General features: G+C 45.1%; 1 protein-coding gene and 1 long non-coding RNA gene across 2 annotated transcripts in view; both read right to left on the reverse strand.

Annotated features, from left to right (window-relative positions):
* LOC148317974 (ATP-binding cassette sub-family D member 3-like) overlaps positions 1-25,413 on the reverse strand; it is a 78,531-nt gene that overhangs the window by 32,001 nt on the left and 21,117 nt on the right. Inside the window, exons 4-7 of the mRNA XM_088283563.1 lie at positions 10,954-11,077; positions 9,805-9,861; positions 5,489-5,631; positions 2,412-2,481 (exon numbers count right to left, since the gene is read on the reverse strand). Coding sequence (XP_088139689.1) covers positions 2,412-2,481; positions 5,489-5,631; positions 9,805-9,861; positions 10,954-11,077 — 394 coding nt within the window. The remainder of the gene's footprint in view (positions 1-2,411; positions 2,482-5,488; positions 5,632-9,804; positions 9,862-10,953; positions 11,078-25,413) is intronic.
* Positions 18,055-19,494, reverse strand: LOC148317975 (uncharacterized). The gene is made up of 2 exons (XR_015839945.1): positions 18,359-19,494; positions 18,055-18,278 (listed from the first exon to the last, which is right to left on the reverse strand). It is a non-coding gene; the product is annotated as an uncharacterized LOC148317975 (long non-coding RNA).

Raw genomic sequence — 25,413 nt, forward strand, 5'->3', positions numbered from 1 at the left:
CACATCACGATGCTGTTCTGCAAGGTAAGGGTGTTCTCGTGTGTGTGTGAGAGTTCAGAATGGAGATGGCTCTCGGAAAGAAACTGTTTCTCAGTCTATTGGTCCTCGATTTGATGCATCTGTAGCGCCTGCCAGAGGGCAACAGGTCGAACAGGTGTGTGTTTGGGTGGGTATTGTCTTTGACGATGTTGAGAGCCCTTCTGAGGCACCGGGCGGTGTAGATGTCCGACAGTGAGGGGAGAGGGCAGCCAATAATCCTTTGCGCTGTTTTGACGTCCTCTGGAGCCTCACTCTGTCCGCCTCAGTGCAGCCGCTGTACCAGGTGGAGACACAGTACGTCAGCAGGCTCTCGATGGACGAGTGGTAGAAGGCTAGCAGCAGCTTCCTGTCCAGGTTGAATTTCCTGAGGACTCTCAGGAAGTGCAGACGCTGGTGGACCTTCTTTACCACTGCTGTGGTGTTGTGAGTCCAAGAAAGGTCGTCGGAGATCTGTACTCCCAGGAACTTGAACGTGTGGACCCTCTCCACACACACGCTTTCGATGCAGATGGGGGGCGGCACCGTCTTGTTCCTCCTGAAGTCGACGACGATCTCCTTTGTTTTTGCAGTGTTAAGGTGCAGTCTGTTGTCCTTGCACCAAGCTGTCAGTCTCTTTACCTCCTCTCTGTAGGCTGTCTCGTCACCTTCCGAGATCAGACCGACCACTGTCGTGTCGTCAGCAACTTGACGATGGTGTTGTTGCCGTGGGCCGGGCTGCAGTCGTAGGTGTAGAGGGCGTACAGGAGAGGGCTCAGCACGCATCCTTGAGGGGAACCGGTGCTCAGCATGCGGGTGGAAGACGTGTAGGGGCCGAGCAACACAGTCTGGGGTCTGTTGGTCAGTAAATCCTTAATCCAGATGCGTGTGAGGGCAGGGAGGCCGAGAAAGTCCAGTTTGGCGACGAGGATGTCTGGGATGATCGTGTTGAATGCCGAGCTGTAGTCCACAAAGAGCATCCTTGCATAGCTCTGCTGTTGTTCCAGGTGGCCCAGCACAACATGCAGAGCAGTGTCGATGGCGTCCTCAGTGGATCTGTTAGCCTGGTATGCAAACTGGTGTGAGAGCAACAGGACGGTAGTCATTCAGGTGGACGGCTGGTGACTTTTTGGGGACAGGAATAATGGTGGAAGTTTTCAAGCAGGAGGGGATGACTGCTTGAGCCAGGGAGCGGTTGAAGATCCTGCAGAAAACATGTGACAGTTGGTGGGCACATGTTTTGAGGACCTTGCCTGGTATTCCGTCGGGTCCAGTAGCTTTCCTGGGGTTAACAGCCAGGAGCGCGCGCCTCACATCGTGTTCCTCTACGGTGAGTGGGGGGGAGTTGGAGCATGAAGTGCGGGGGTGTGACGGTTGGGGGGGTATACTGTATACCTGTATAGGTTTTTTTAAGCATTTTTGACCCGCGAAAACTGAAAATCCGCGAAGTAGCGGCGCACCTTCAAAAATGCTTAAAAAAAAAAAAGTGCTCAGTAGCGGCGCACCTTCAAAAATGCTTAAAAAATTATATATATATATATACATATATATATATATATATATATGGGTAGAGAGAGAGAGAGAGTGAAATTCATGTCATAACAAAAAAAAAAAAATTATTATTAAAACGTATTTTTTTATTCCCCAGCCATTATTTATTATTTTTTTTATTTATTCAATTACTTCTTTTTGTATTTATTTAATTACTTCGACTTTTACCTGCTGGTACGCCGTCCGGTGTGCCCTGTGAAATGAAAGGTGGCATTCTTCATTTATTTATTTATTCATTCATAACTGACAGCCTTGCGCTCCGCTCATGCCCGGGCGGAAGGTGTTCCTCTTCGGCTTAAGTACCACGCACGCCGGCCGGTCTCCTCCGGAGCCCTCGCACGGTCCCGAACGAAGCGAAATGTCGCCGCGCTCGTGCCCGGGCGGAAGTTGTTCCTCTTCGGCTCAACTGCCACGCACGCCGGCCGGCCTCCTCCGGAGCTCTCGCACGGTACCGAGCGAAGCGAAATGTCGCCGCGCTCGTGCCCGGGCGGAAGTATTTCCTCTTCGGCTTAACTGCTACGCACGCCGGCCGGAGCTCTGGTATGGTCCGAACCGCGCGAAACGTCGCCCCAAATCGTGCCCGGGGGAACGTGCTCTTCTTCGTCCACTCTCCTCTTCGCCCACGCTCTTCTTCGGCGCACGCTGGCCATCTAACCGCTCCAGCGCCCCGTCGTGCCGCTCGGCGAAACTACAATGCCCCCGAATATTTTTTAGACCCGCAAAGCACTGAACCCGCGAAAGGTGAACCGCGAAGTAGCGAGGGTTCACTATATATATATATTTACATATCGCCACACAATTAATACTCAAGTTCAATTATTAATACAATGACAAGTAATACTTACCAGTTTTTTAAAAGTAGTGTGAATGGTCTGTTTTTCTCTCACATTCCCATTGTAGAATGCAATCTCCTCACTGAAGAAAACCAAAAAATTCATTTATGCAGTATATGTTACTTTTCATGTAATGTTTTTGCAAACATGTCTCCATTTGTGTTGTTTTTTATAAATTTTTGGGTTCATTTTCTTACACCACTCAATGTCATTGGTCATCACAGACTGATTCACACCGAATTTCCGCTCGTAATCTGCAAAATGTCAACTTTATTAACAAAACCGTTCCACATTAATATTATATTGTTTGTTGGGTGGTGGCATGGCTCAGAGGTAGAGTGGTCGTTTCGCTACCTGAGAGGTTGTGGGTTCGATCCCTGGCTATTGTGACCATGTTGAAGTTTTCATTTAAGATTTTAATGTACAGTAATCCCTTGCTATATTGCGCTTCACCTATCGAGGCTTCGCGGATGTTTTTTACAGAGATATTGTGCTATGTTTAGCGGCCCCTTGGATTTCGAATCAGGACGCAGAGTTTCTAACAGGTGTCGATAGGGAGGTGGGGGGAATCTCACAAATCAGAATAATCAAATAACAACTAAATTATTGACAACACAGTAAATTCTAAATCCCATAGTTTACCAATAAGCACGAAACATGAATCTTTGTAAATTCCTAACATAAAATAAAATATAGCTCAATAAGAACTGGCTCTTTCAGCTCCTATCAACTCAATACAAAGGAATGAAGAAATACAAATGAATACATTTAAAATTTCAATTTGCCATCAACTAATAATTTACATTTTTAATATATTTAACATTTTATACACTACCGTACCTCATTCCGCTCTCCAAGCGCGCTAGTTAACAGTTCCGACAATCAGCTATCTTCCCTTAGCTTGGGATACACATCAAGATTTTGAGCTATGAACAATGTCAAATAACGAAAATCACAATGTCAATTCTTTCCCAAAACAATCAAATTAATGCTCTATACCTAGTGCAGGGGTGTCCATTGCGTCGATCGCAATCGACCAGGAGTTCGCAAAGGGGGTGTCAGTCGATCGCATGCAGAGCAGCCAGTCATAGACCTGTTGCATGCCTCACCGCACATGCACATATAAGAGCGCAAACTAGAAAATTAGCAGTTTCCATTTTGTTCCGTCAACTCTAAAACGAATATTAAAGTATAAAAACAATATGGGAACATGTAAGATAAGTATTTCCACACAGAGTGAGAGGAGGATTTTTGTTTTGAGGTGGGCTCCGTGGCGAGGCGTCTCGCGCTGACCGGAGAGCAGGCGGGCCAGGGGTAAGCGGGCGATGCGCGAAGGCATGCAGTTGCAGTTTCCCCCGGTGCTGGAGAATGACCCGCAGGATGAAGGAGCCGTCCACCACCACAACCAACAGCCGCAAGCACGAGCAAATATTAAGTCCAAGTACCCGTCCAACGTGCCTAATGTTCATTGGGAGGCGTGCGCAAGGCTCGCTATCAGCAGCTGCTGTTATGACTCTATCCTTGACTCATTACATTCAGCGCAAGTCATCAGTAAAGAAAGGATAGAAAATGTGCACTTGTTGTATTGTGCAATATGGTTTCATGCAGTTATGCGTCAATATATACCGTACCTATAAAGAATTATAATTCTATTTTTGAATAAATACAAAAACTAAGTAAGTAGATAAAAAAAGAAAGAGTGGGCACCCCTGACCTAGTGTGTGTTAATATAAATGGCTTTTTTACCGCTCCTCTGTCAACATATAAGCACACGTCTCAAAGTGACCCAGAAGTTGAATCACAAAATAAAAGATAGAAGGAGAAATAGCACGCATAAAACGAATGCAGCAATACCACAAGGTGGCACTGCAGGACCACAACTTACCATCTACACGCACAAACAATCCACAACAATGCATCATATCAAATGCATTATAAAATAATAAAATAAATATAAAAAAAATAAATAAAGCTGACTACTTCGTGGATTTCACTTATCGCGGGTGATTTTTGGAACGTAACCCCCGCAATAAACGAGGGATAACTGTAATTAACAAAAAGACAATAGTTAACTTTCTTTTTTTTCTTTTCACTGAGGTACCCAGACAAGCTAAGTAGACAGGGGGCAATTTTAAATTTGTTTACCTTTAATGAAAATACATTTTATCAGCTGGACCTATGCCTACCGTTCAAATATTTAGGCTACTAACTTGCATTTCTCTCTCTCTAGTTTTTTCATGCTTTTAATTCCACCCACGTTACCAGTCAAACTAAACATACATGAAAATATAAATGTCAACTTCTTTTTTGTAGTCACAACCTTGCAACTGTAGGCTAGCCATGACACTCAGTGAGTATGTGTTTACTTTACGCCAGTGATTCTTGGCACAGTAGTGTGCCGTGAGAAAGCATCAGGTACGCCGCAGAAAATTAGCCTAAGTCAATTATTTTAACACAAAATACATTTTTTTCAAAGTTTTTTTGGTCAATTCAGGTATGTCAACCACGTAGAATAACAGCCAAAACAATTAAATGCTCTTCAATTACATGAATTAAGGTATATAATTAACTGGTATATCATTTTTTTTCCCCCTCATTAAATTTGAGAAACACTGCCTTCCAGTGTGCGCGAATGAAGCGGCTGTGTATAAAAAGAGTTAGTAGTTAATAGTTGGGGAATTTAAATTCATTTTGTTTTAGAAATTTAATTAGTTTGAATTTGTTTTCAGGGTGAGTTTCCTAGTTTTTATTAGTTTTAGTTTCGTCAAAAACACTTAGTTTTAGTGTTAGTTTGCGATTTAATTAAATGTTTTAAACGTTCAAGATAAAAAGAAAAGAAAATTCAACCAAAATATTTCAAAACACTAATAATACAGGGTACGGTTTGCTGTTTTAACAGTTTGCAGACTTGCAATAATAGGAAATGATGTGCATACCTCTTCAAACGTTAGATGCAGGCAAGCCAGGATGTAATTTGAGATGATAAAAGTGATTTATTTTCTTCCAAACAATGCAACCACAGGCCACTAAAGAAAATCAGTATATAAGCAGGCTAACCACCTCCAAATTCTCACTGCTGGTGTGTTTACCTGTTGGTGATGAGGCGAGAGTTTACATAGCGGTACTCTCCCTCATACCGTTGCTCCATGACGGTCATTTTTCCTATGGGTCTCCTCAACCGGGTCAGCAGCAAACCTGAGATGAGCAGGTATGACATCATAACGGCTGGACCCTAGGTAGGTAGAGAATTATACAGTAAGTATTCTCTAGTACGGAACCATATTTGCATTGTCCAATCTTTCCATATAACAGAATTTTCTTTTATGGGAAACGACCACTGCACTCTTCCTTATGCATGCGCACACACACCCACACATTACACACAAGCTTGTCACAATGTTGTTAGTATGTTAACAAAATACAGCTTTTTTTTTTTTTTAAAGCCAGCCGCAGGACGCTTCGAAGTCCTCTATGCCCATAGATAGCACTATTGATCTAGCCTTCTCTCTAATTAGCGGTCCAGTTAGCGGGAAGTTTTAGCACGACAACAGTTAAAGTATTCCAGGACATATTCGCTGTACTTTGTCCGTCAAGCCGCAAGCAATTTCCTCTGAGCAGGTAAACTGCCGGAATCGTACTGAGCCAGAATCGATTCTTTGTTTTTTTTTGTTTTTTTAACCTTATATCCTGTTTCGCTTAATTGGATCATTTCACTCTCTTCCACGGTCATTACAGTTCTTCTACGTTAGGATGCCATGACATACAGACGTAAATGTAAATGAATGAATTTGAAATCTTTCGCAACTTAAGTAAAACTCATGTCAAAGAAGTCATTTACATGTCGCCGTTTTGGGTCCGATCATGGCGGAGCGGTGAAAGTTTTTCCGTTGTATGGAGCGGGGAACTGCTTGATTTTGCGCTACTGCGGGCTTCACGATGGTTTCTGGGTTCTGGATATCGGAATTTCCGTTGTGAGGAATCGATCGTGAATACATTATAGTAGTAGAAAATTTAATGCATACGTTTTTTTTTTCCGGGTGAGTGAATTTCCGTTTGACAGAGGTCCGAAGGTGGGAATACTTACTGTATATGGCTATAAATACGGTTGATAAATAACAATGACATTAATGCTGCATTTCCACTGCACAGTACCCGAGGTCAACAAAACATGAATTGCTATTGATACATTTCCATGCATAAAAGCAGGTCCTAAAAAGTACTATGTTGAGTTATTTATCTTGCAGTCTCCTTGCCATCTAAATCCAAGTGCTGCATCCACCTGATTGTGACTTTACTTTTTTTTTTTTTGCAGTTTATCCTGGAGGTGGTCTTCTTAAACGGTGTGCATCGTTGTGCCGCTTAGGGAGCGTCAATGTTCAGCAAACAAAAAGTTACAACGAGAAGGCCAAATCCACAGCGGAGAGTGGCCACATTGGAACGCAAAAGTGCCCAACGAGGGGAGACAACACTCTCGACCATGTGTACTCGAACATCAAGCACGCATACAGGGCCCTCCCACTCGCCCCCCTCGGCCAGTCAGACCACCTGTCCTTGCAGCTCGCACCTGCGTACACCCCTCTCAGGCACAGATTCAGGCCCACCACAAAGACTGTAAAAACCTGGCGTGATGACGCCATGAGTGAATTACAGGACTGCTTTCAAGACACCAACTGGGACCTCTTTAATCATCAGGACCTTGATGTTTACACGCATTGTGTACTATTACATCAAGTTCTGCATGGAGACTGTGTCCCTGAACAGGACCATACAGACCTTCCCAAATGCGAAGCCCTGGATGTCCAGCCAGGTCCGCTCTCTCCTCAAGGCCCGTGACGCTGCCTTCAGGTCAGGCGACAAAGCCCAGTACAGGGTGGCTCGTGCTGACCTGAGCAAAGGCATCAAGCTAGCCAAGGCAAACTACAAGAGGAGGCTGGAGGCCCACCTTGCCAGCAACAGACCACGGGAGGTGTGGCAGGGTCTACGGAGCATCACCAACTCCCGAGGCAGCAGCACGACCTCTGTAGACCCGAGTGCATCGCTGGCAGAGGAGCTTAACTGCTTCTTCGCTCGCTTTGACTCGCCCCAACCGTCATACCCCCGCACTTCATGCCTCAACCCCCCCCCCCACTCACCGTAGAGGAACACGATGTGAGGCGCGCGCTCCTGGCTATTAACCCCAGGAAAGCTACTGGACCCGACGGAATACCAGGCAAGGTCCTCAGAGCATGTGCCCACCAACTGTCACATGTTTTCTGCAGGTTCTTTAACCGCTCCCTGGCTCAAGCAGTCATCCCCTCCTGCTTGAAAACTTCCACCATTATTCCTGTCCCCAAAAAGTCACCCGCCGTCCTCCTGAATGACTACCGTCCTGTTGCTGTCACACCAGTCATCATGAAGTGCTTCGAGAGGCTGGTTCTCCAGCACATCAGGGACTGCCTTCCTCCCACTCTGGACCCCTACCAGTTTGCATACCGGGCTAACAGATCCACTGAGGACGCCATCGACACTGCTCTGCATGTTGTGCTGGGCCACCTGGAACAACATGCAGAGCTATGCAAGGATGCTCTTTGTAGACGACAGCTCGACATTCAACACAATTATCCCGGACATCCTCGTCGCCAAACTGGACATTCTCGGCCTCCCTGCCCTCACACGCATCTGGATTAAGGACTTTCTGACCAACAGACCCCAGACTGTGTTGCTCGGCCCCTACACGTCCTCCACCCGTACGCTGAGCACCGGTTCCCCTCAAGGATGCGTGCTGAGCCCTCTCCTATACGCCCTCTACACCTATGCCTGCAGCCCGGCCCACGGTAACAACACCATCGTCTAGTTTGCTGACGACACGACAGTGGTCGGTCTGATCTCGGAAGGTGACGAGACAGCCTACAGAGAGGAGATCCAGAGACTGACGGCTTGGTGCGAGGACAACAGACTGCAACTCAACATTGCAAAAACAAAGGAGATCGTCATCGACTTCAGGAGGAACAAGACGGTGACGCCCCCCCTCTGCACCGAAGGCGTGTGTGTGGAGAGGGTCCACACATTCAAGTTCCTGGGAGTACAGATCTCCGATGACCTTTCTTGGACACACAACACCACAGCAGTGGTAAAGAAGATCCACCAGCGTCTGCACTTCCTGAGAGTCCTCAGGAAATTCAACCTGCAAAGGAAGCTGCTGCTGGCCTTCTACCACTCGTCCATCGAGAGCCTGCTGACGTACTGTGTCTCCACCTGGTACAGCGGCGGCACTGAGGCGGACAGAGTGAGGCTCCAGAGGACGGTCAAAACAGCGCAAAGGATAATTGGCTGCCCTCTCCCCTCACTGTCGGACATCTACACCGCCCGGTGCCTCAGAAGGGCTCTCAACATCGTCAAAGACAATACCCACCCAAACTCACACCTGTTTGACCTGATGTCCTCTGGCAGGCGCTACAGGTGCATCAAATCAAGGACCAATAGACTGAGAAACAGTTTCTTTCCAAGAGCCATCTCCATTCTAAACTCTCTCACACACACACACACGACCACCCTTACCTTGCAGAACAGCAACGTGATGCGTTTTCATATATCCTATTCAGTATTATCTTCCATTGCACCAACTATTCTCTTATTTATCTAATTTATATATTTATCTGAATTATTGTTGTATTGCACTGGAGAGGCGAGCTCTCTAATCTCGTTGCACACTTGAGTACAATGACAATAAAGGGATTTCTGATTTTTGATAAAGTATGCGTATGCGTAGCCCAGAGCTGTCGCCTTCCAAAGAATAAAACGGGCGAGTTGTAGTTACGTTGCCTACAGTCGAAAAAAAAAAGCCTCATCCAAATGTGCATGTCTACTCATTCCCACTTCAGTCTGTAAATATCCCAACTGGTGCTTTTTTGCCATGTGTCCTCACCGTGATCAGCAAAGAAGCAGTGTGCTAGTGGCCTTCCAGCATATATTTAAATAACTCACTTCCACAGTTCCTCATTCTCATATAAATCAGCCACGGCGAGGTTAAGGACAATTGATCACCGTTTTCGGATGTAAAAGCAATGAAAGTACAATGATTTGTAATGGAGAGTTTGTAATTGGTCCCTTTACTGACTCTGTCGTACCATGGAGAGAGCGAAGGGGGGCGTGGCCATATTCCTCATTAAAAGTAGGCGTTTTTCAAGACGTCACTTATTTCCAAATTCCTCCAAAATGAATAGATAAAGAAAATGATATCGGATTTCAGTTTCCTGATCAAAAACTATATAAACTGAGCTTGGTCCGAAAAATATATAACGTACATTTTTCATTGCCTTATTTCATTTGGATTTAATTAATCATGATTAAAATGTTCATTTCCCATTCCTAATTTCTACACTTACATACTTTCAATGACCTTGCAAAGAAGCACTGTGTATCATACCTGAGCCCCAATGGCACTCGTTAGCTTGAAGATGTACAAACCAATATCCAGCAAAGGCTGCAGAGAAGATAAAACTGACTCAGTTCGTGACAACAATACAACAGCAAAACTTGTATTACACTCTTGAATAAAAATATTGGTACCCTTCAATTTAAGAACAATTGAAAAAGAAACAATTCTTTTACAGAAACAACGTGAGAATGACAATTTTTTTTTACTGAAAATGAACTAATAAAAAGCAGCAGTGCAGCATATTTTTTGGTACAACTGAATTAAAAAAGACTTCACTTTTTGAGACAAACAGACTAGTGCGCGTGTGAACGGGTAGTCAGTCTATCTTTGTCGGGTTTAGTAGCTGCATCATTGGAATTATTGTATCAAGAATTCAATCCATTAATTGATTAGATTTTATTTTGCATTAAAGTATATTACAAAATAAATGTTCCAGAGACCTGTTTATTGTTGATTATTTGATATTGTTGGCCCTTGACAAAATGCGTGTCGAACAATTCTAGTTCTATAATTGTTATAGTTATCCCACAATCATTCTAATCTGGAAAGTCCATTTTAAGTGATCATTTGAAAATCTAAACAATGGAAGAAATGCACAAAAAAATGCTGTATTTAACTGATTCATAATTTATGTGAGAAATCATTAATATGGTCAATGTCTTTATAAAGCGCTTTATTACAGCTGCAACTGGTGAAATGTCCAATACAAATAAAGTTGTATTCTATTGTAATAATAACACGGGCTGTCAGTCACTAGTCTTTTTGGAATTGATTATCCTATTTATATCTCTGGTAATCGACCCACCCTCATTTCGAGGCAGAAATTTTTGTGTCAACCGATTTTGGTTGTCGAATTTTTCCCCGAGCCCAAATGACTGGAGAATGGCTGAATAAAAGTAATTTGTGCAAATTTGTTATGCGTGTTTAAAACTGGTTGATCATCGGACTAATCTGCAGCCAAGAAAACACTATCAGCCTCAAAACCGGGGGACAACGTTTATGTAGCAAATTAAACAGAGGTTGGCTAATGTCGGAGTTCTTCTGACATGAATGTATAAAACTATTTTCAAAATTGTATTCACTGTAATTTTTATGAGCTCAAGTACCATGATGCAGAGCGCTAACAATGTTTTGTACCTTGCTGAGGTTGGAATAGAGATCTACCACACTGTTGCAGAATTTTTCCACATCTTGGGTCAACAACTGGTCTGCGTTGGCAATCCGGTTGTCCAAGTTGCCCATTTTGTAGTAGGTGAAGCCCCTGAGACACAGGAAAAAGGTTTCCAGGCAATACATGTACAATAACTGCATACCGACAATCACAACAGAATTGGACAATATTAAACAAGAACTGATAACAGATCGATAAGGAAGAGAGCCACTACAAAAGTAGAGTGGGTAATTTGACTTATTCCAAAATGGTTACTCATTAAGGGCAATTAATAATGTTAAAATCAGGAATGACTCCTCAACATCAACAAGCGGTTCAAACTCACGCGAGTCTCTCCCGACACCAGTTTATGAGATTTCCATCCCCTCCATCCACCACGTTAGAGCGGCTTAGGGAAATTGGAAGTTTTTACCCTTTAATATGAGAGCCTTTTTAAAGGACTTATTTGAGGACTTTTTCCCGAAAAATCCTTCGAAGTCTGACAAGACTACAGCACACTGGACTGACTGGGAGCATTAAACAATGTGTTAGCACCATCTGTTGGTGATGGTTTGAAACCACAGTCAATTGACAACAGACCAGTATGTACGTGTGGAGAAAGCTGGAAAAGGGGCCACTGTCCACAATGTCGTAGTCTGTTTTATCATTGGTGTTATTACAAACAAGAAATATGACAGGTTAGAATAAAATTGACAACAGGTGTTGCCCAAAACCCACCACTCACAACATCTCTCAAGCCAGCCATCTGATTGGGTGAGACATCAACAACATTAACTATAATAGGTTACATTAACGTTTACACCCTGGAGGGCCTGCACCCATGGGGCTCGGCCGGGCTCAGCCCGAAGAGGCAACATGGGTCCCCCTTCACATGGGCTCATCACCTATGGGAGGGGCCAAAGGGGTTCGGTGCAATGTGAGTCGGGCAGCGGAAAGAGGCAGGGACCTTGGCGCTCTGATCCCCGGCTACAGAAACTAGCTCTTGGGACATGGAATGTCACCTCTCTGGCGGGGAAGGAGCCTGAGCTGGTGTGCGAGGCAGAGAAATTCCGACTAGATATAGTCGGGCTCACCTCCACACACAGCTTAGGCTCTGGTACCAGTCCTCTTGAGAGGGGTTGGACACTCTTCCACTCTGGAGTTGCCCAAGGTGAAAGACGCTGAGCAGGTGTGGGCATACTTATTTCCCCCCCGGCTTGGCGCCTGTACACTGGGGTTCACCCCAGTAGACGAGAGGGTAGCCTTCCTCCGCCTCAAGGTGGGGGGACGGGTGCTGACTGTTGTTTGTGATTATGCACCAAACAGCAGTACAGAGTACCCACCCTTTTTGGAGTTGTAAGATAAGCTGAAGATCACGATAACCTCAAGTAAGTTTATGAAATCAGTTTGTGTATTTCTAATTATGTTTTTATACACTACTTGTATCATTAATGATTGCACACGCACACACACTCACATTTTTGTTTTAGTCTAATCGGACATACATTGTTAGTTAATCTCCTGTCTTTTGGTGATTAGTTCAGTCTAAAACAGACCACCATTGTTAATTAATCTCCTGTCTTCTGGTGATTAGTTTAGTCTAAAACAGACCATCATTGTCAGATACTCTCCTGTCTTCTGGTGATTTAGTTTAGGCTAAACAGACCTTCATTGTATTTTAATTTCTTGTCTCCTGGTTATTCTTGAGTCAAGCTAGTAAAAGCAGAGCCGGTGGGAGGAGGAAGAGGGAGGAGTCACGCGGAGCGGGTGCGAGCGGGCGAGCTGCCGGCTCACTTCCGCTTTGTCCCACTCTTTCCCCCGCCGGCCGGTGGAAATGAACACCATGTTTGGTTCCTCCTGGCCTCTCAGCCATCTTTTTATTTCGGCCGTTACCTTTAGTAAGTTATTTCAGTAAGCTCTCCCAAAAGGCGTCAGGGCATTTAAACCTGACACAGTCTTTGGAGGGTGTGCTGGAGAGCGTTCCCCCTGGAGACTCCCTCGTTCTGCTGGGGGACTTCAATGCTCACGTGGGTAATGACAGTGAGACCTGGAAGGGCGTGATTGGGAGGAATGGCCCCCCCAATCTGAACCCGAGCGGTGTTCTGTTACTAGACTTCTGTGCTCGTCATGGATTGTTGATAACGAACACCATGTTCAAACATAAGGGTGTCCATATGTGCACTTGGCACCAGGACACCCTCGGCCGCAGTCCGATGATCGACTTTGTAGTCGTGTCATCGGATTTGCGGCCGCATGTTTTGGACACTCGGGTGAAGAGAGGGCCGGAGCTGTCAACTGATCACCACCTGGTGGTGAGTTGGCTCCGATGGTGGGGAAGATGCCGGTCCGACGCGGCAGACCCAAACGTATTGTGAGGGTCTCCTGGGAACGCTTGGCAGAATTCCCTGTCAGAAAGAGTTTTAACTCCCACCTCCGGCAGAACTTTGCCCACGTACCGCGGGAGGCATGGGACATTGAGTCTGAGTGGACCATGTTTCGTGCCTCCATTGTTGAGGCAGCCGATCGAAGCTGTGGACGCAAGGTGGTCGGTGCCTGTCGTGGCGGCAATCCCCCAATCCCGCTGGTGGACACTGGTGGTAAGGGATGATGTCAGGCTGAAGAAAGAGTCCTATCGGGCCTTTCTGGCCTGTGGGACTCCGGAGGCAGCTGACAGGTGCCGACTGGCCAAGCGGAATACGGCTTCGGTGGTTGCCGAAGCAAAAACTCGGGCGTGGGAGGAGTTCGGTGAGGCCATGGAAAACGACTTACAGACGGCTTCGAAGAAATTCTGGTCCACCATCCGTCGTCTCAGGAGAGGGAAGCAGTGCACCATTAACACTGTTTATAGTGGAGATGGGGTGCTGCTGACCTCGACTCGGGACGTTGTGAGTCGGTGGGGAGAATACTTCGAAGACCTCCTCAATTGAACCGACACGCCTTCCATTGAGGAAGCAGAGCCTGAAGACTCCGTGGTGGACTCACCTATCTCTGGGGCTGAAGTAACCGAGGTGGTTAACAAGCTCTTCAGTGGCAAGGCCCCGGGGGTGGATGAGATCCGCCCGGAGTTCCTTAGGGCTCTGGATGTTGTGGGGCTGTCATGGTTGACACGCCTCTACAACATTGCGTGGACATCGGAGACAATGCCTCTGGATTGGCAGACCGGGGTGGTGGTCCCCCTTTTTAAGAAGGGGGACCGGAGGGTGTGTTCCAATTATAGAGGAATCACACTCCTCAGCCTCCCTGGTAAGGTCTACTCAGGGGTAGTGGAGAGGAGGGTCCGTCGGGAGGTTGAATCTCAGATCCAAGAGGAGCAGTGCAGTTTTCGTCCTGGCCGTGGAACAGTGGACCAGCTCTACACTCTCTACAGGGCCCTTGAGGGTGCATGGGAGTTCGCCCAACCAGTCTACATGTGTTTTGTGGACATAGAGAAGGCGCTTGACCGTGTCCCACGGGGAATTCTGTGGAGCGTGCTCTGGGAGTACGGGGTACCGAGCCCCTTGATACGGGCAGTTGGGTCCCTGTACCACCGATGTCAGAGTTTGGTCCGCATTGCCGGCAGTAAGTCGGATTCGTTTCCTGTGAGGGTTGGACTCCGCCAAGGCTGCCCTTTGTCACCGATTCTGTTCATAACGTTTATGGACAGAATTTCTAGGCGCAGTCGAGGCGATGAGGGGATCCGGTTTGGTGACCTCAGTATTTCATCTCTGCTTTTCGCAGATGTGGTACTGTTGGCTTCCTCAGGCCGTGATCTCCAACTCTCACTGGAGCGGTTCACAGCCGAGTGTGAAGCGGTTGGGATGAAGATCAGCGCCTCCAAATCTGAGACCATGGTTCTCAGTCGGAAAAGGGTGGAGTGCCCTCTTCAGGTCGGGGAGGAGATCCTGCCCCAAGCGGAGGAGTTTAAGTATTTTGGGGTCTTGTTTACGAGTGAGGGGAGGATGGAGCGAGAGATCGACAGGCGGATCGGTGCAGCCTCCGCTGTGATGCGGACACTGTATCGGTCTGTCGTGAGCCAAAAGGCGAAGCTCTCGATTTACCGGTCGATCTACGTTCCTAGCCTCACCTATGGTCACGAGCTGTGGGTCGCGACCGAAAGAACAAGATCTCGGATACAAGCGGAGTTTCCTCCGCAGGGTGTCTGGGCTCTCCCTTAGAGATAGGGTGAGAAGCTCGGCCATCCGGGAGGGACTCAGTGTCGAGCCGCTGCTCCTCCACGTAGAGAGGAGCCAGATGAGGTGGCTCGGGCATCTGTTTAGGATGCCTCCTGGACGCCTCCCTAGTGAGGTGTTCCGAGCATGTCCCACCGGCAGGAGGCCCAGAGGACGACCCAGGCCACGCTAGAGAGACTACGTCTCCCGGCTGGCCTGGGAACGCCTGGCCATCCCTCCAGCAGAGCTGGAAGATGTGGCTGGGGAGCGGGAAGTATGGACTTCCCTGCTGAAGCTGCTGCCTCCGCGACCCGACCTCGGATAAGCGGCGGATAATGGATGGATGGATGGATGGATAACCTTTACACAACAGATGCTGCCCAAAGCACACCACTCACGACATCTTTCTAACCAGCCATCTGATTGGTTGAGGCTGGGGTACTCCGAAAATGCTGTGCAGCACTTGGGATATGAATGACATTGGAGATACATATTTTGTGTTAATTGGATTTCTGTTTGGGGTATAAATGGCATGAGAGAGACATGTTTTGTGGAACCGTTTTTTCATGACCATAGGGCGCACTGTATTAAAGGGCACAGTCTCAGTTGCTGGCGCTATTTCTGTATTTAAGACATACATAGGGCGCAGGCATGTCAAAACCTACCATAGCTTAGCATGCATGCTAAAACATAAGCGATCATGCATGCTAGCGTATGTTTTGAAAAGGGCAGCGGGAGCAAAACTGAACTTGTACTTTAAGTATTTACGGGAGTACGTTATTTATTTATTTTTTAAAATCAGTCCTCATCCACAAATCCATCAAAGTCCTCGTTCAAACACGACAGGTTCCTTCTCGTCAGTATCGCTGCCGCGCTGCCCCTAAGATATGATGCTGCTTTTGTGACAACTCAGCAGTACAAGCAGACACATTAACTTTGCAGTACGTAATCACACAATGCCGATGTAGGCATTGTCACTAGTCACCACACTATTGAGGTCACGGTTTTCCATCAAAACCAAAACTATCACCCAACATCAACAGAACAGCATACTAGCAAAAAATTAAAACAACCAAAACAAGGAGCAAATAAACACAATTAACCTTAGGTTTTAGAGAAAATTTGGGACTTTTAGGTGAGCTCCATTGTTGTGAAAATAAGATCTTATTTCTTTGTTTTAGATGTTTCATTGTTTTCTAGTATTGTTCAGTTGATGTTGAGGGATAGTTTTGGTTCTGAAGTAAAACCGTGAACGTACATAGTGAAGTGACTAGTGACTTGCCTTACATCGGCATTTCGTGATCAAGGCCTGAGAAGTTAATGTGTCAGCTTGCACTTCTGTTCGAGTTTTCACAAAAGACTGACTGACAGATTGACAATGACGAGAGGGAACCTGCTGTGTTCAATGGAAAACTTGCCCAGCTGTTTTGGATACAGAACACGAGGACTTAGATGGATTTATGGATGAGGACTGATAAAAAAAATGTGAGAACATTGTTAAATACTTCAATAAAGTACAACAAAACTCAGTTGAGCTCCCGCTGCCTTTTTAAAAACAAACGCCAGCATGCTTGTTTTGACATGCCTGTGCCCAATAATATGGTGCGCCCTATGTATGTAAGTGTTAAATACAGAATTAGCACCCACAAGTGAAATTTTGCCCTATAATGCGGTGCGCCTTATGGACATGAAAATACGATAAGACCATTTCATGTCAACCTAGAACAACCACGAGCATGACTTTGAAATCAAAGTACAGGAAAGCTGAGAGGAAGTTCATTTTGACCTTTACAGACAATGTCTTTGGCAGGTAAACAAAGAACTAGCAAAAGCTAGACAACACTTTCCTCAAACCATTACTAAGAACTAAAACATCCATCCATCCATCCATACATTTTAAATACCACTTCTCCTCACTAGGGTAGTGGGGGGTGCTGGAGCCTATCCCAGCGATCTTCGGGCAGTAGGCAGGGGGCACCCTGAACTGGTTGCCAACCAATTGCAGGGCACACAGAGACGAACAACCATCCGCACTCACATTCATACCTAGGGGCAATTTAGAGTGTTCAGTCGACCTACCATGCATGTTTTTGGAATGTGGGGGGAAACCGGAGTACCCGGAGGAAACCCACGCAGGCACGGGGAGAACATGAACTCCACACAGGATGGCCGGAGCCGGTATTGAACCCACGACCGATGCTGTCTCTCCCTGTGAGGCCATCGTGCTAACCAGTCGGCCACTGTGCCGCAGAACCAAAACAATTTATCGCAAAAAATTCCAGAATTAATAGCGATTAGTCAATTTTTTTCGACTACAATATTTTGTGAAGCTTTTAACAGGTGTTGACTTGAATAATATTTAGTAATTAATGTAAACTCACCAAATGTGAAGTGTTAAATCAAAGACTGTTCTAATAGCTTTCTTTGATACGCGAATCCACTCAGAGACATCTTGACAGGCATTTTTCTTAGAAACATTTCTCAAAACTGCCCACTAGCACCACACTCCACCAGTTTTGGTTTGCAAAGCCCAGTGGTAACTTAACTCATTAAATACCAGCCATTTTCACTGGAGCAACCCGCTCAATCCCAGCGTTTTCCTGGGTTTTGACTAATATTGCAAGGCCCACAGAATATTGTATTCTAATGCTATATAGACATGGAGCACACCAAAAGAAAGATGAGACTCTCTTCTTTCAACAGAAAAAAAAGTTTGTTTCTATCTTTTTCCATTCTTGAGCAATCGCCATTTGAAAATAGCTAAATTTCATGAAAACTCCAATCCCTGGGGAAAAAACTGAGAAAATGAGCTTTTTGTAAACTGATGCATTTCGACCATAATTTGAACTTTGACACTATTATTTATGGCTTTTATGACACCTCTAACATCTAAATAATGCATGCCTTCTATAAAATACCAAAAAAAGCACAAAAAATATGTTTTTGATAACAAAATAAATTTATTTGCACATAACAGAAAACGACTGAACTGTTGAACTATGTACAAAAATGAAATACATCAGTGTCATACATACTTTTTTTTTGTGTGATATAAAATAAAACAGTTGCCTTGATGCAAGGGCACACAACATTTTTTCGATTTTCCTCGGTTGCCATCCAGTGTGTGTGACGCCATCCGGAACCACTGCTTCCTGATGCACAACCTGTAAATATAAACAATTGGAAATATATATTTATTGCTGCATTTTATTGCTGGCGTGTGAAGTTTCATATTATAATTTACCTTTCTTTGCACCAACAAGACGAGGAGGAACCTTCTTGCCGCGGGATGCACAATCTGTGAATTGTAGAAAGTTTGTATGATTACTACACCATTCAGTATTGCTTCCTCGTCGGGGAGGAGTCACGCTTGCTTGAAGTGCACATTCGCTCGCATACTTCCTAGTCGGAGTTGAGCTATGCTCGCGTCTAACTACACGTTCACGCAACATATTCTTCCCGCAAGATGCATGATATGTAAAATAAGTGGATATAAGGGCTAACCACATGTTCAATTGTAACTTGCGAGCGTTTATTTCCCTGTTCGGGAGGAGTTATGCTTACTTGGAAGCGCACATTCGCTCGCTCACTTCCTATGCTCGCGTCTAACTACACATTTAGGCGACATATTCTGCGCGCAAGATGCGTGATATGTACAATAGATGCATGATGGCTAAACACATGTTCAATTGTAACTTGCGAGCGTTTACTTCCTCGTCGGCGAGGACTTATGCTCGCGTGTAATTGTGCAAGAGGCGGCCGGACGAGGAAGTCAGCGAGCAAGCTCGCGTCTAACTACACATTCACGCAACATTTTCTTCCCGCAAGATGCATGATATGTAAAATAAGTGGATATAAGGGCTAACCGCGTGTTCAATTGTAACTTGCGAGCGTTTATTTCCCTGTTCGGGAGGAGTTATGCTCGCGTGTAATTGTGCAATAGAGGCGGCCGGACGAGGAAGTCAGCGAGCAAGCTCGCGTCTAACTGCACATTGACGCGACATTTTCTGTCCGCAAGATGCATGATATGTACAATAAAAGCATTAGGGCTAAAACCACATGTTCAATGGTAACTTGTGAGCGCTTACCTCCTCGTTCGGGGTGGATCTGGTGAGGACTCTCGGCTGCTTTGGCTATTGTCCGAAGGCAGGCGATGCAGGCCGCAAGGCACGCGCAGCCTCTTTAGACGCCTCTTTGTTGTGACGACGATGAAGCGTCATCCTCTCAACCAAAGCGTCTCCAAAGCCTTGATGCTTTTAGGAAGCTTTTTTTTACAAAAAAACATTCCTCGATCGTCATTTGCTTGGAGGATTTCATTGCTAACGCTACTAATGCGACTGCTGCTAGTGCTGCTGCTACCCACGCTGCTCTCCACGCTTATAAGTCTACCCCAGGATCCCGCCCCCCCATTTGTACCTCTGGCGCAGATTCAAGGCGAATTTTCTGCACCTCTGCCCCCTGCTGGGTGATTTTTACATGATTCACAATGCAGACGAGGCTGATTCTCAGTCAGAGATTGCATCAGACCCTTATGTACACTATGACGCAAAAAAAACAAAAAACTTATTTATACGTCTTTGGTAGAGGGCGCCATTGCTTTAAAAGACGTATTTATACGTCCAAGGGAGTAAATGAGTTAAGCAGGGTGTTTTAGTTTTGAGATGATGCGTTTAAGATGTATAGCCAATATGGTACAGTGTTTGAATTTAGCTTTGCAAGATATGCAAATTATCATTGAAGTAAATAAATCTGAGTAAATGCGTGATTTTTTTTAAATTAATCTAGAGTTAACGCTTTAAATTTGACAACCCTATTAGGAACGGCAATTTTGTCATGCTGTCAGCATCAAAGTGTACAGTCATTTATGTCTGATAAACTGCCTCCTAACCACGCTCACCAGCATTGCTAGCCATAGCGTAGTTGCTGCTAAGCTGAAGAACACAGCGTCAGCGTAATTAGGCTGTTTTTGTAGCGTCCTTAATCAGCGATTGAACGTTATTTTACACTGTTATGTTGTTAAAGTCGGTAGCAGGTGGCAACAGTTTGTAACAGTAATGCCTCAAAGTTAGTCCTGTTAACAACCCGCATGTTGTGCGCGGATATCGCGTGAACCTGCGTGACTCTGTTTCTTGTTGCATGTTAGCCTGTGCGAGGAGGATGCAAGCGAATTAAAGCAGTTGGAATCTAAACTTAATAACGTCGTGTTTTTTGGCCAATTTACATGGTAGCAGAGGACTATAGAGTCCAACTATAGAGTACCATCGAAATTCGACAAAGCCAGACCATACGAGTGCTGGGAAAATGAAGCTAGCATTTGTTACGGACTTGGAAAAAAAAGAGGCAGGCACTTGCGGTGTCGCTGGGTCTTGAAGGAAGAGAGACTGCTTTGGAAATATCCGCGGAGGATCTAAATCAAGAAAATGGTATGGGAACACTTCTCGCTACGTTGGACACGGTGTTCTTGAGAGAAGAAAAAGACAGCTGAAGCTTTTTCGTATTTTGACTCGATAGCAAAAGACAGTGCGGCGTCCATGGCGGACTATATAATAGACTTCAAGCAAAGATACAACCGGATGAAAAAGTACAACATGGCCCTGCCTGACGCTGTGTTAGCGTTTAAACTACTGGATACAGCGTGTCTCGAGGAGAAGAATAGACAGCTTGCACTTACGGCGTGCACGGACTTGACATTTGCATCGATGAAATCGGCGTTGAAAAGGCTTTTCGGAGGGAAAATCACCGGCGCAATTAACGGCAGTGAGATAAAGGATACCACCTTTTTCATGGATCAAAAGCAAAGAGTATCCGAAAAATTCAGAAGAAGCAACGTCTCGTCACAGAGTGGACAGCGGCCGCCACTGCAAGGTACAAATCCACTCGACAAATATGGCAAGCGAACAAAATGTGCTATTTGCCAAAGCACGTATCATTGGGCGAAGGATTGTCCTCATTGGAGGAATGAAGTCAAGTTGACGGAAGGTGAAGGTGTGGAGGAGTGTAACATTGCACTGTTTACCAAGATTGTGACCAACTTTGAGATATTTCTGGCTGAATCACTGGGATCGGCCATAATTGACACTGCATGCACCCGTACTGTTTGTAGAGAGAAGTGGCTGGATTGTTTCCTTAAAGAACTGAACCAAAGTCAAGTGAACAAACAGCAGCAAACACAATCTCCAAGCTGCAGGCCTTTTAGATTTGGAGATGGGGAAGTTGTGCACTCCAATAGAAAAGTAAAGATCCCAGCCAAGATTGGACAAACAAAATGTCACATTGAAACAGAAGTTGTTCCTGCTGATATTCCTTTATTGTTGAGCAAAATGTCTTTAAAGAAAGCAAGGACTGTTTTAGACATGGAGAATGACAGAGTGGTCATGTTTAAGCAACAAGTGCCTCTTGAGTTCACCAGTTCGGGACACTACTGTGTGGACATAAGAGAGGAAATACAAAGGTGAGCAGCAATGAAGGTGAAGTACAGTATTTTCGCAGTCATAAAGCGCACTTAAAAGTCCCAAATCTTCCCCTAAACTAACACAGTGCCTTGTAAGGCGACTGCGCTCATTATATGGACAAAGTATCACTCGCGACCATCAACCCTTTTACTCGTTGGGCTGTTCAGAGTGCATGTTAGCACACCCTGCTGGACAAAGTGTGAGTCATCTATGCTTCAAAGTGACCATGACTATACATTATGTGACTATGGTGTTTGGGTGATGGTGTGGGAGAAAGCTGGACAAAAGGGCAGCTGTCCACAATGTTGTAGTCTGTCTTATCATTTATGTTATTGCAAGCAAGAAACGTCCCAGGTTTAGACAACAGACAAAAAGTCCAAAGCATAACAGCACATCTCTCTAAACAGCCATGCAAATCTCTCTAAACAGCCATGTGATTTGGCTGAGTCTGAGTGGCTCCCAGAAGGCATTGCTCTAATGGCTCCCAAGAAGCCATTGCTATATCATTTAGTGTTATTTTTATTTCTTTTTGTTATATTGATGGCATGAGAGATAAATGTTTTGTGTTAATCTTATTTCTTTGTTTCATTGTTTGGTTGTATGCTGAGTTTTTTTTTTTTTTTTTTTTTTTAAACCGTGACTCTAAGGAGTGTGGTGACCAGTGAAGTCCCTCCCCTGACGTAGTCTTGTAGACTATTGCCATGATACCTATTATTGGTTAGAGTCATTGTTAATGATAGCGATTGTCAATGGTATCATGGCAACTGTCTTTGAAATGTGACGATTGCTTATGGTATTGAGGCAAAGTGAATTGCCATGGGCTGAGTCAGCGCGAGCAGCCGAGCTATTGCTATGCTAAAAGCAGCTGAGCTAGCGCCTTACAAGGCGGCGCGCCCAGTGTGTGCTTCAAAGACAGAAATAGCACCCTCAACAGGTGTTGCGCCCTTTGAGGCAGCGCGTCCTATGACTGCGAAAATACGGTACTTGTTGTCACAACAGGGATGTCTTCTAGAGAAAAACGCAAAGTGCTCCTGAAGCTTCACAAGCAGTTTGGTCATGCCTGCGCAGACCAGCTGCAGAGGCTTATTCAAAGCACAGGAAATACTGACAAAGACTGCCTGATCATTCTAGAGGACATCATTCGTGACTGTGAGATATGTCAGAAACACCGCAGGAACAAGCCGGCTGTTGGCGTGCCCTTAGCCTCCGAATACAATGAAACAGTGGCAATGGATCTACATGAGCTAGAACCTGGTGTGTGGTACCTCCACATCATCGATCACTTCACACGATTTAGCGCTGGAAACATTGTGAGGTCTAAGAAACCTTCGGATATAGTCAGCTCCTTTATTCATTCGTGGATACGTATTCACGGTGCCCCCAAGCGGATCTTCACGGACAACGGTGGAGAGTTCAATAATGAGGAGTTTAGAGACATGGCGGAGAAATTCAACGTTGAGACGAAAACTACAGCGGGGTACAGTCCCTGGAGCAACGGTTTGTTGGAAAGACACAATATGACTCTGACTGAGACACTTTTGAAAGTAAAAAAGGAAAATGGGTGTGGCTGGCAAACTGCTTTAGACTGGGCTCTTATGGCCAAAAACAGTCTGATCAATGTGCATGGTTATAGTCCACACCAGCTTGTGTTTGGACACAGTCCCAATCTTCCGTCTGTCTTAATTGAAAAACCACCTGCTCTAGAGAGAACGAGTATGAGTACTAGAGTAGGGCAACACTTAACAGCATTACATGCTGCTAGAAAAGCTTTCACAGAGGTGGAATGCTCTGAAAGAATTAGGAGGGCATTACGTAAGCAGCTCAGACCTACAGATGAAATGTATGAAACAGGTGACAAAGTGTATTATAAGCGACAGGATAGTTCAGAGTGGAAGGGTCCTGCTGTAGTTATAGGTCAGGATGGAGCCGTTGTGTTCGTAAGACATGTTGGAGTTCTTGTCATTGTACATCCAGGCTAAGTAAATTAAATGCACAGAATGAGCATGAACCTGCACTTACCAGTGTTCCCAACAATGGTATAGAAAATTAAAATACGGTTCAGACTGATGTGTTAGAGAATTCAGATGATAAACAAAGTCTTCATGGAGGAGAACAAATGACTGAAAACACAGAAATAAATGATAAAGACACGAACAGACAGACTGATGAGATGGGCCCAGAAAAGGGGTCAGGTGGTCACATTTACAAAGAAAGATAATGATACTCAGTACACTGCCAGAGTTTTAGGCAGAGCAGGAAAGGCCAAGGGGCAATACAAAAATTGGTACAATTTGCAGCGGCTAGAACCTAATGGAAGTGAGGAACAAAGACAAGCATTAGATATGTCACAGGTTGATAATCTTCACACAGATTGTTAAAACACTGATGCCGATGCACTCATTACCAAAGACATCTCTTTTGATGCGGCTAAACAGCAAGAGATTGATAACTGGAAAAAGAACAATGTTTATGAAGAGATCATTAACAAGGGTCAAAAATGTGTTTCTACTCGATGGGTCTGTACACTGAAAGAAACTGCTAATGGTATTGTACCTAAAGCTCACCTTGTGGCGAGAGGTTTTGAGGAAATCAATATTCACGAGTTGCAAAAAGATTCTCCCACATGCGCATCCGAGTCGCTTCAATTGCTGTTAGCTATGGCATGTCAAAACAAGTGGACGGTTCATTCTATGGATATTAAGTCAGCCTTTCTACAGGGAATGGAACTCTAGAGAGACATTTACATTCGCCCCCCACCAGAAGCTGGTGTGGACAGAAGCAGCGTTCTATGGTGTTAGAATAATATTAAAAGGTTATTATACATTTGCCAGGACGCAGCTTTATTTTAATACGTAGTGCATATAACATGTTGCTATTTAGTAGAGTGGTCTATGCTTGAGTGTTTGCAGTTTGAGTGGAGATACAGAGGATTAGTAGAGTGGTCTATGCTTGAGTGTTTGCAGTTTGAGTGGAGATACAGAGGACACCGCTGCTGCAGGGAGGTGCCTGCACATGGCAGGGCGGCGGTGCTTCTTCAGAAGTGAGGATGGCGCAAACAGCATCGTGCTGAATCCTGATAGAAGAAGTTGACGTCAAAGTTTGCTGCGACCCACGACGGGGCGCCCATGTTAAACCGGAATGAACCAGCTTTGAGTAGACGAACTGTACCACCCTTGAGTGTAATCTGATTCTCCGACCCTATAAAAGGGAATGTGAAAAAAACATTGGGGAACAGAAGGGAGATGAAGTTCCCAAATAAACTGTTAACCTCTCTGTCTCCACTTGAGCTGAGTGCCTCTCTTCTTTTAGCTTATGAACACTATTATGTCAAATTGGTGAACCTGACATGTGGAAACTAAAGAAATGTGTGTATGGACTTGCGGACGCATCCCTCTATTGGTACAACAAAGTCAGACAACTCATGCTGAAAACTGGTGGTAAAATGTCACAAGTTGACCCCGCAATATTCTATTGGCAGAATGAGCAATCTTTGGTCACAGGATTATTGGCGTGTCATGTGGATGATTTCTTTGGGCCGGGTCAAGGAACTTTGTTTCCAATGTTATCCCTGTAATTAATCTGCTTTTCATGTGGGCCGTAAAGAACATGAGAATTTTTCATATGTGGGGATGGACATTGCAACTGTTGACGGTGTAGTGCAGGTGCATCAGAACACTTACATGGACAGCCTACAACCAGTTCCTTTAGAGAAGGCGCAGATTTTGTGGGTTGCTAAACAAACAAGACCTGATGTTATGTTTGACAGATGCAGCCTGGCATCAAACATTAAAAATGCTACTGTTCAGTCCATACATTAAATCAACAAGGTGATACGGAAACCTAAGTC

This window comes from Idiotropiscis lumnitzeri, chromosome 19, assembly GCF_059441095.1.
Source record: "Idiotropiscis lumnitzeri isolate Australia: NSW breed Sydney's pygmy pipehorse chromosome 19, RoL_Ilum_1.0, whole genome shotgun sequence".
Classification (NCBI taxonomy): domain Eukaryota; kingdom Metazoa; phylum Chordata; class Actinopteri; order Syngnathiformes; family Syngnathidae; genus Idiotropiscis; species Idiotropiscis lumnitzeri.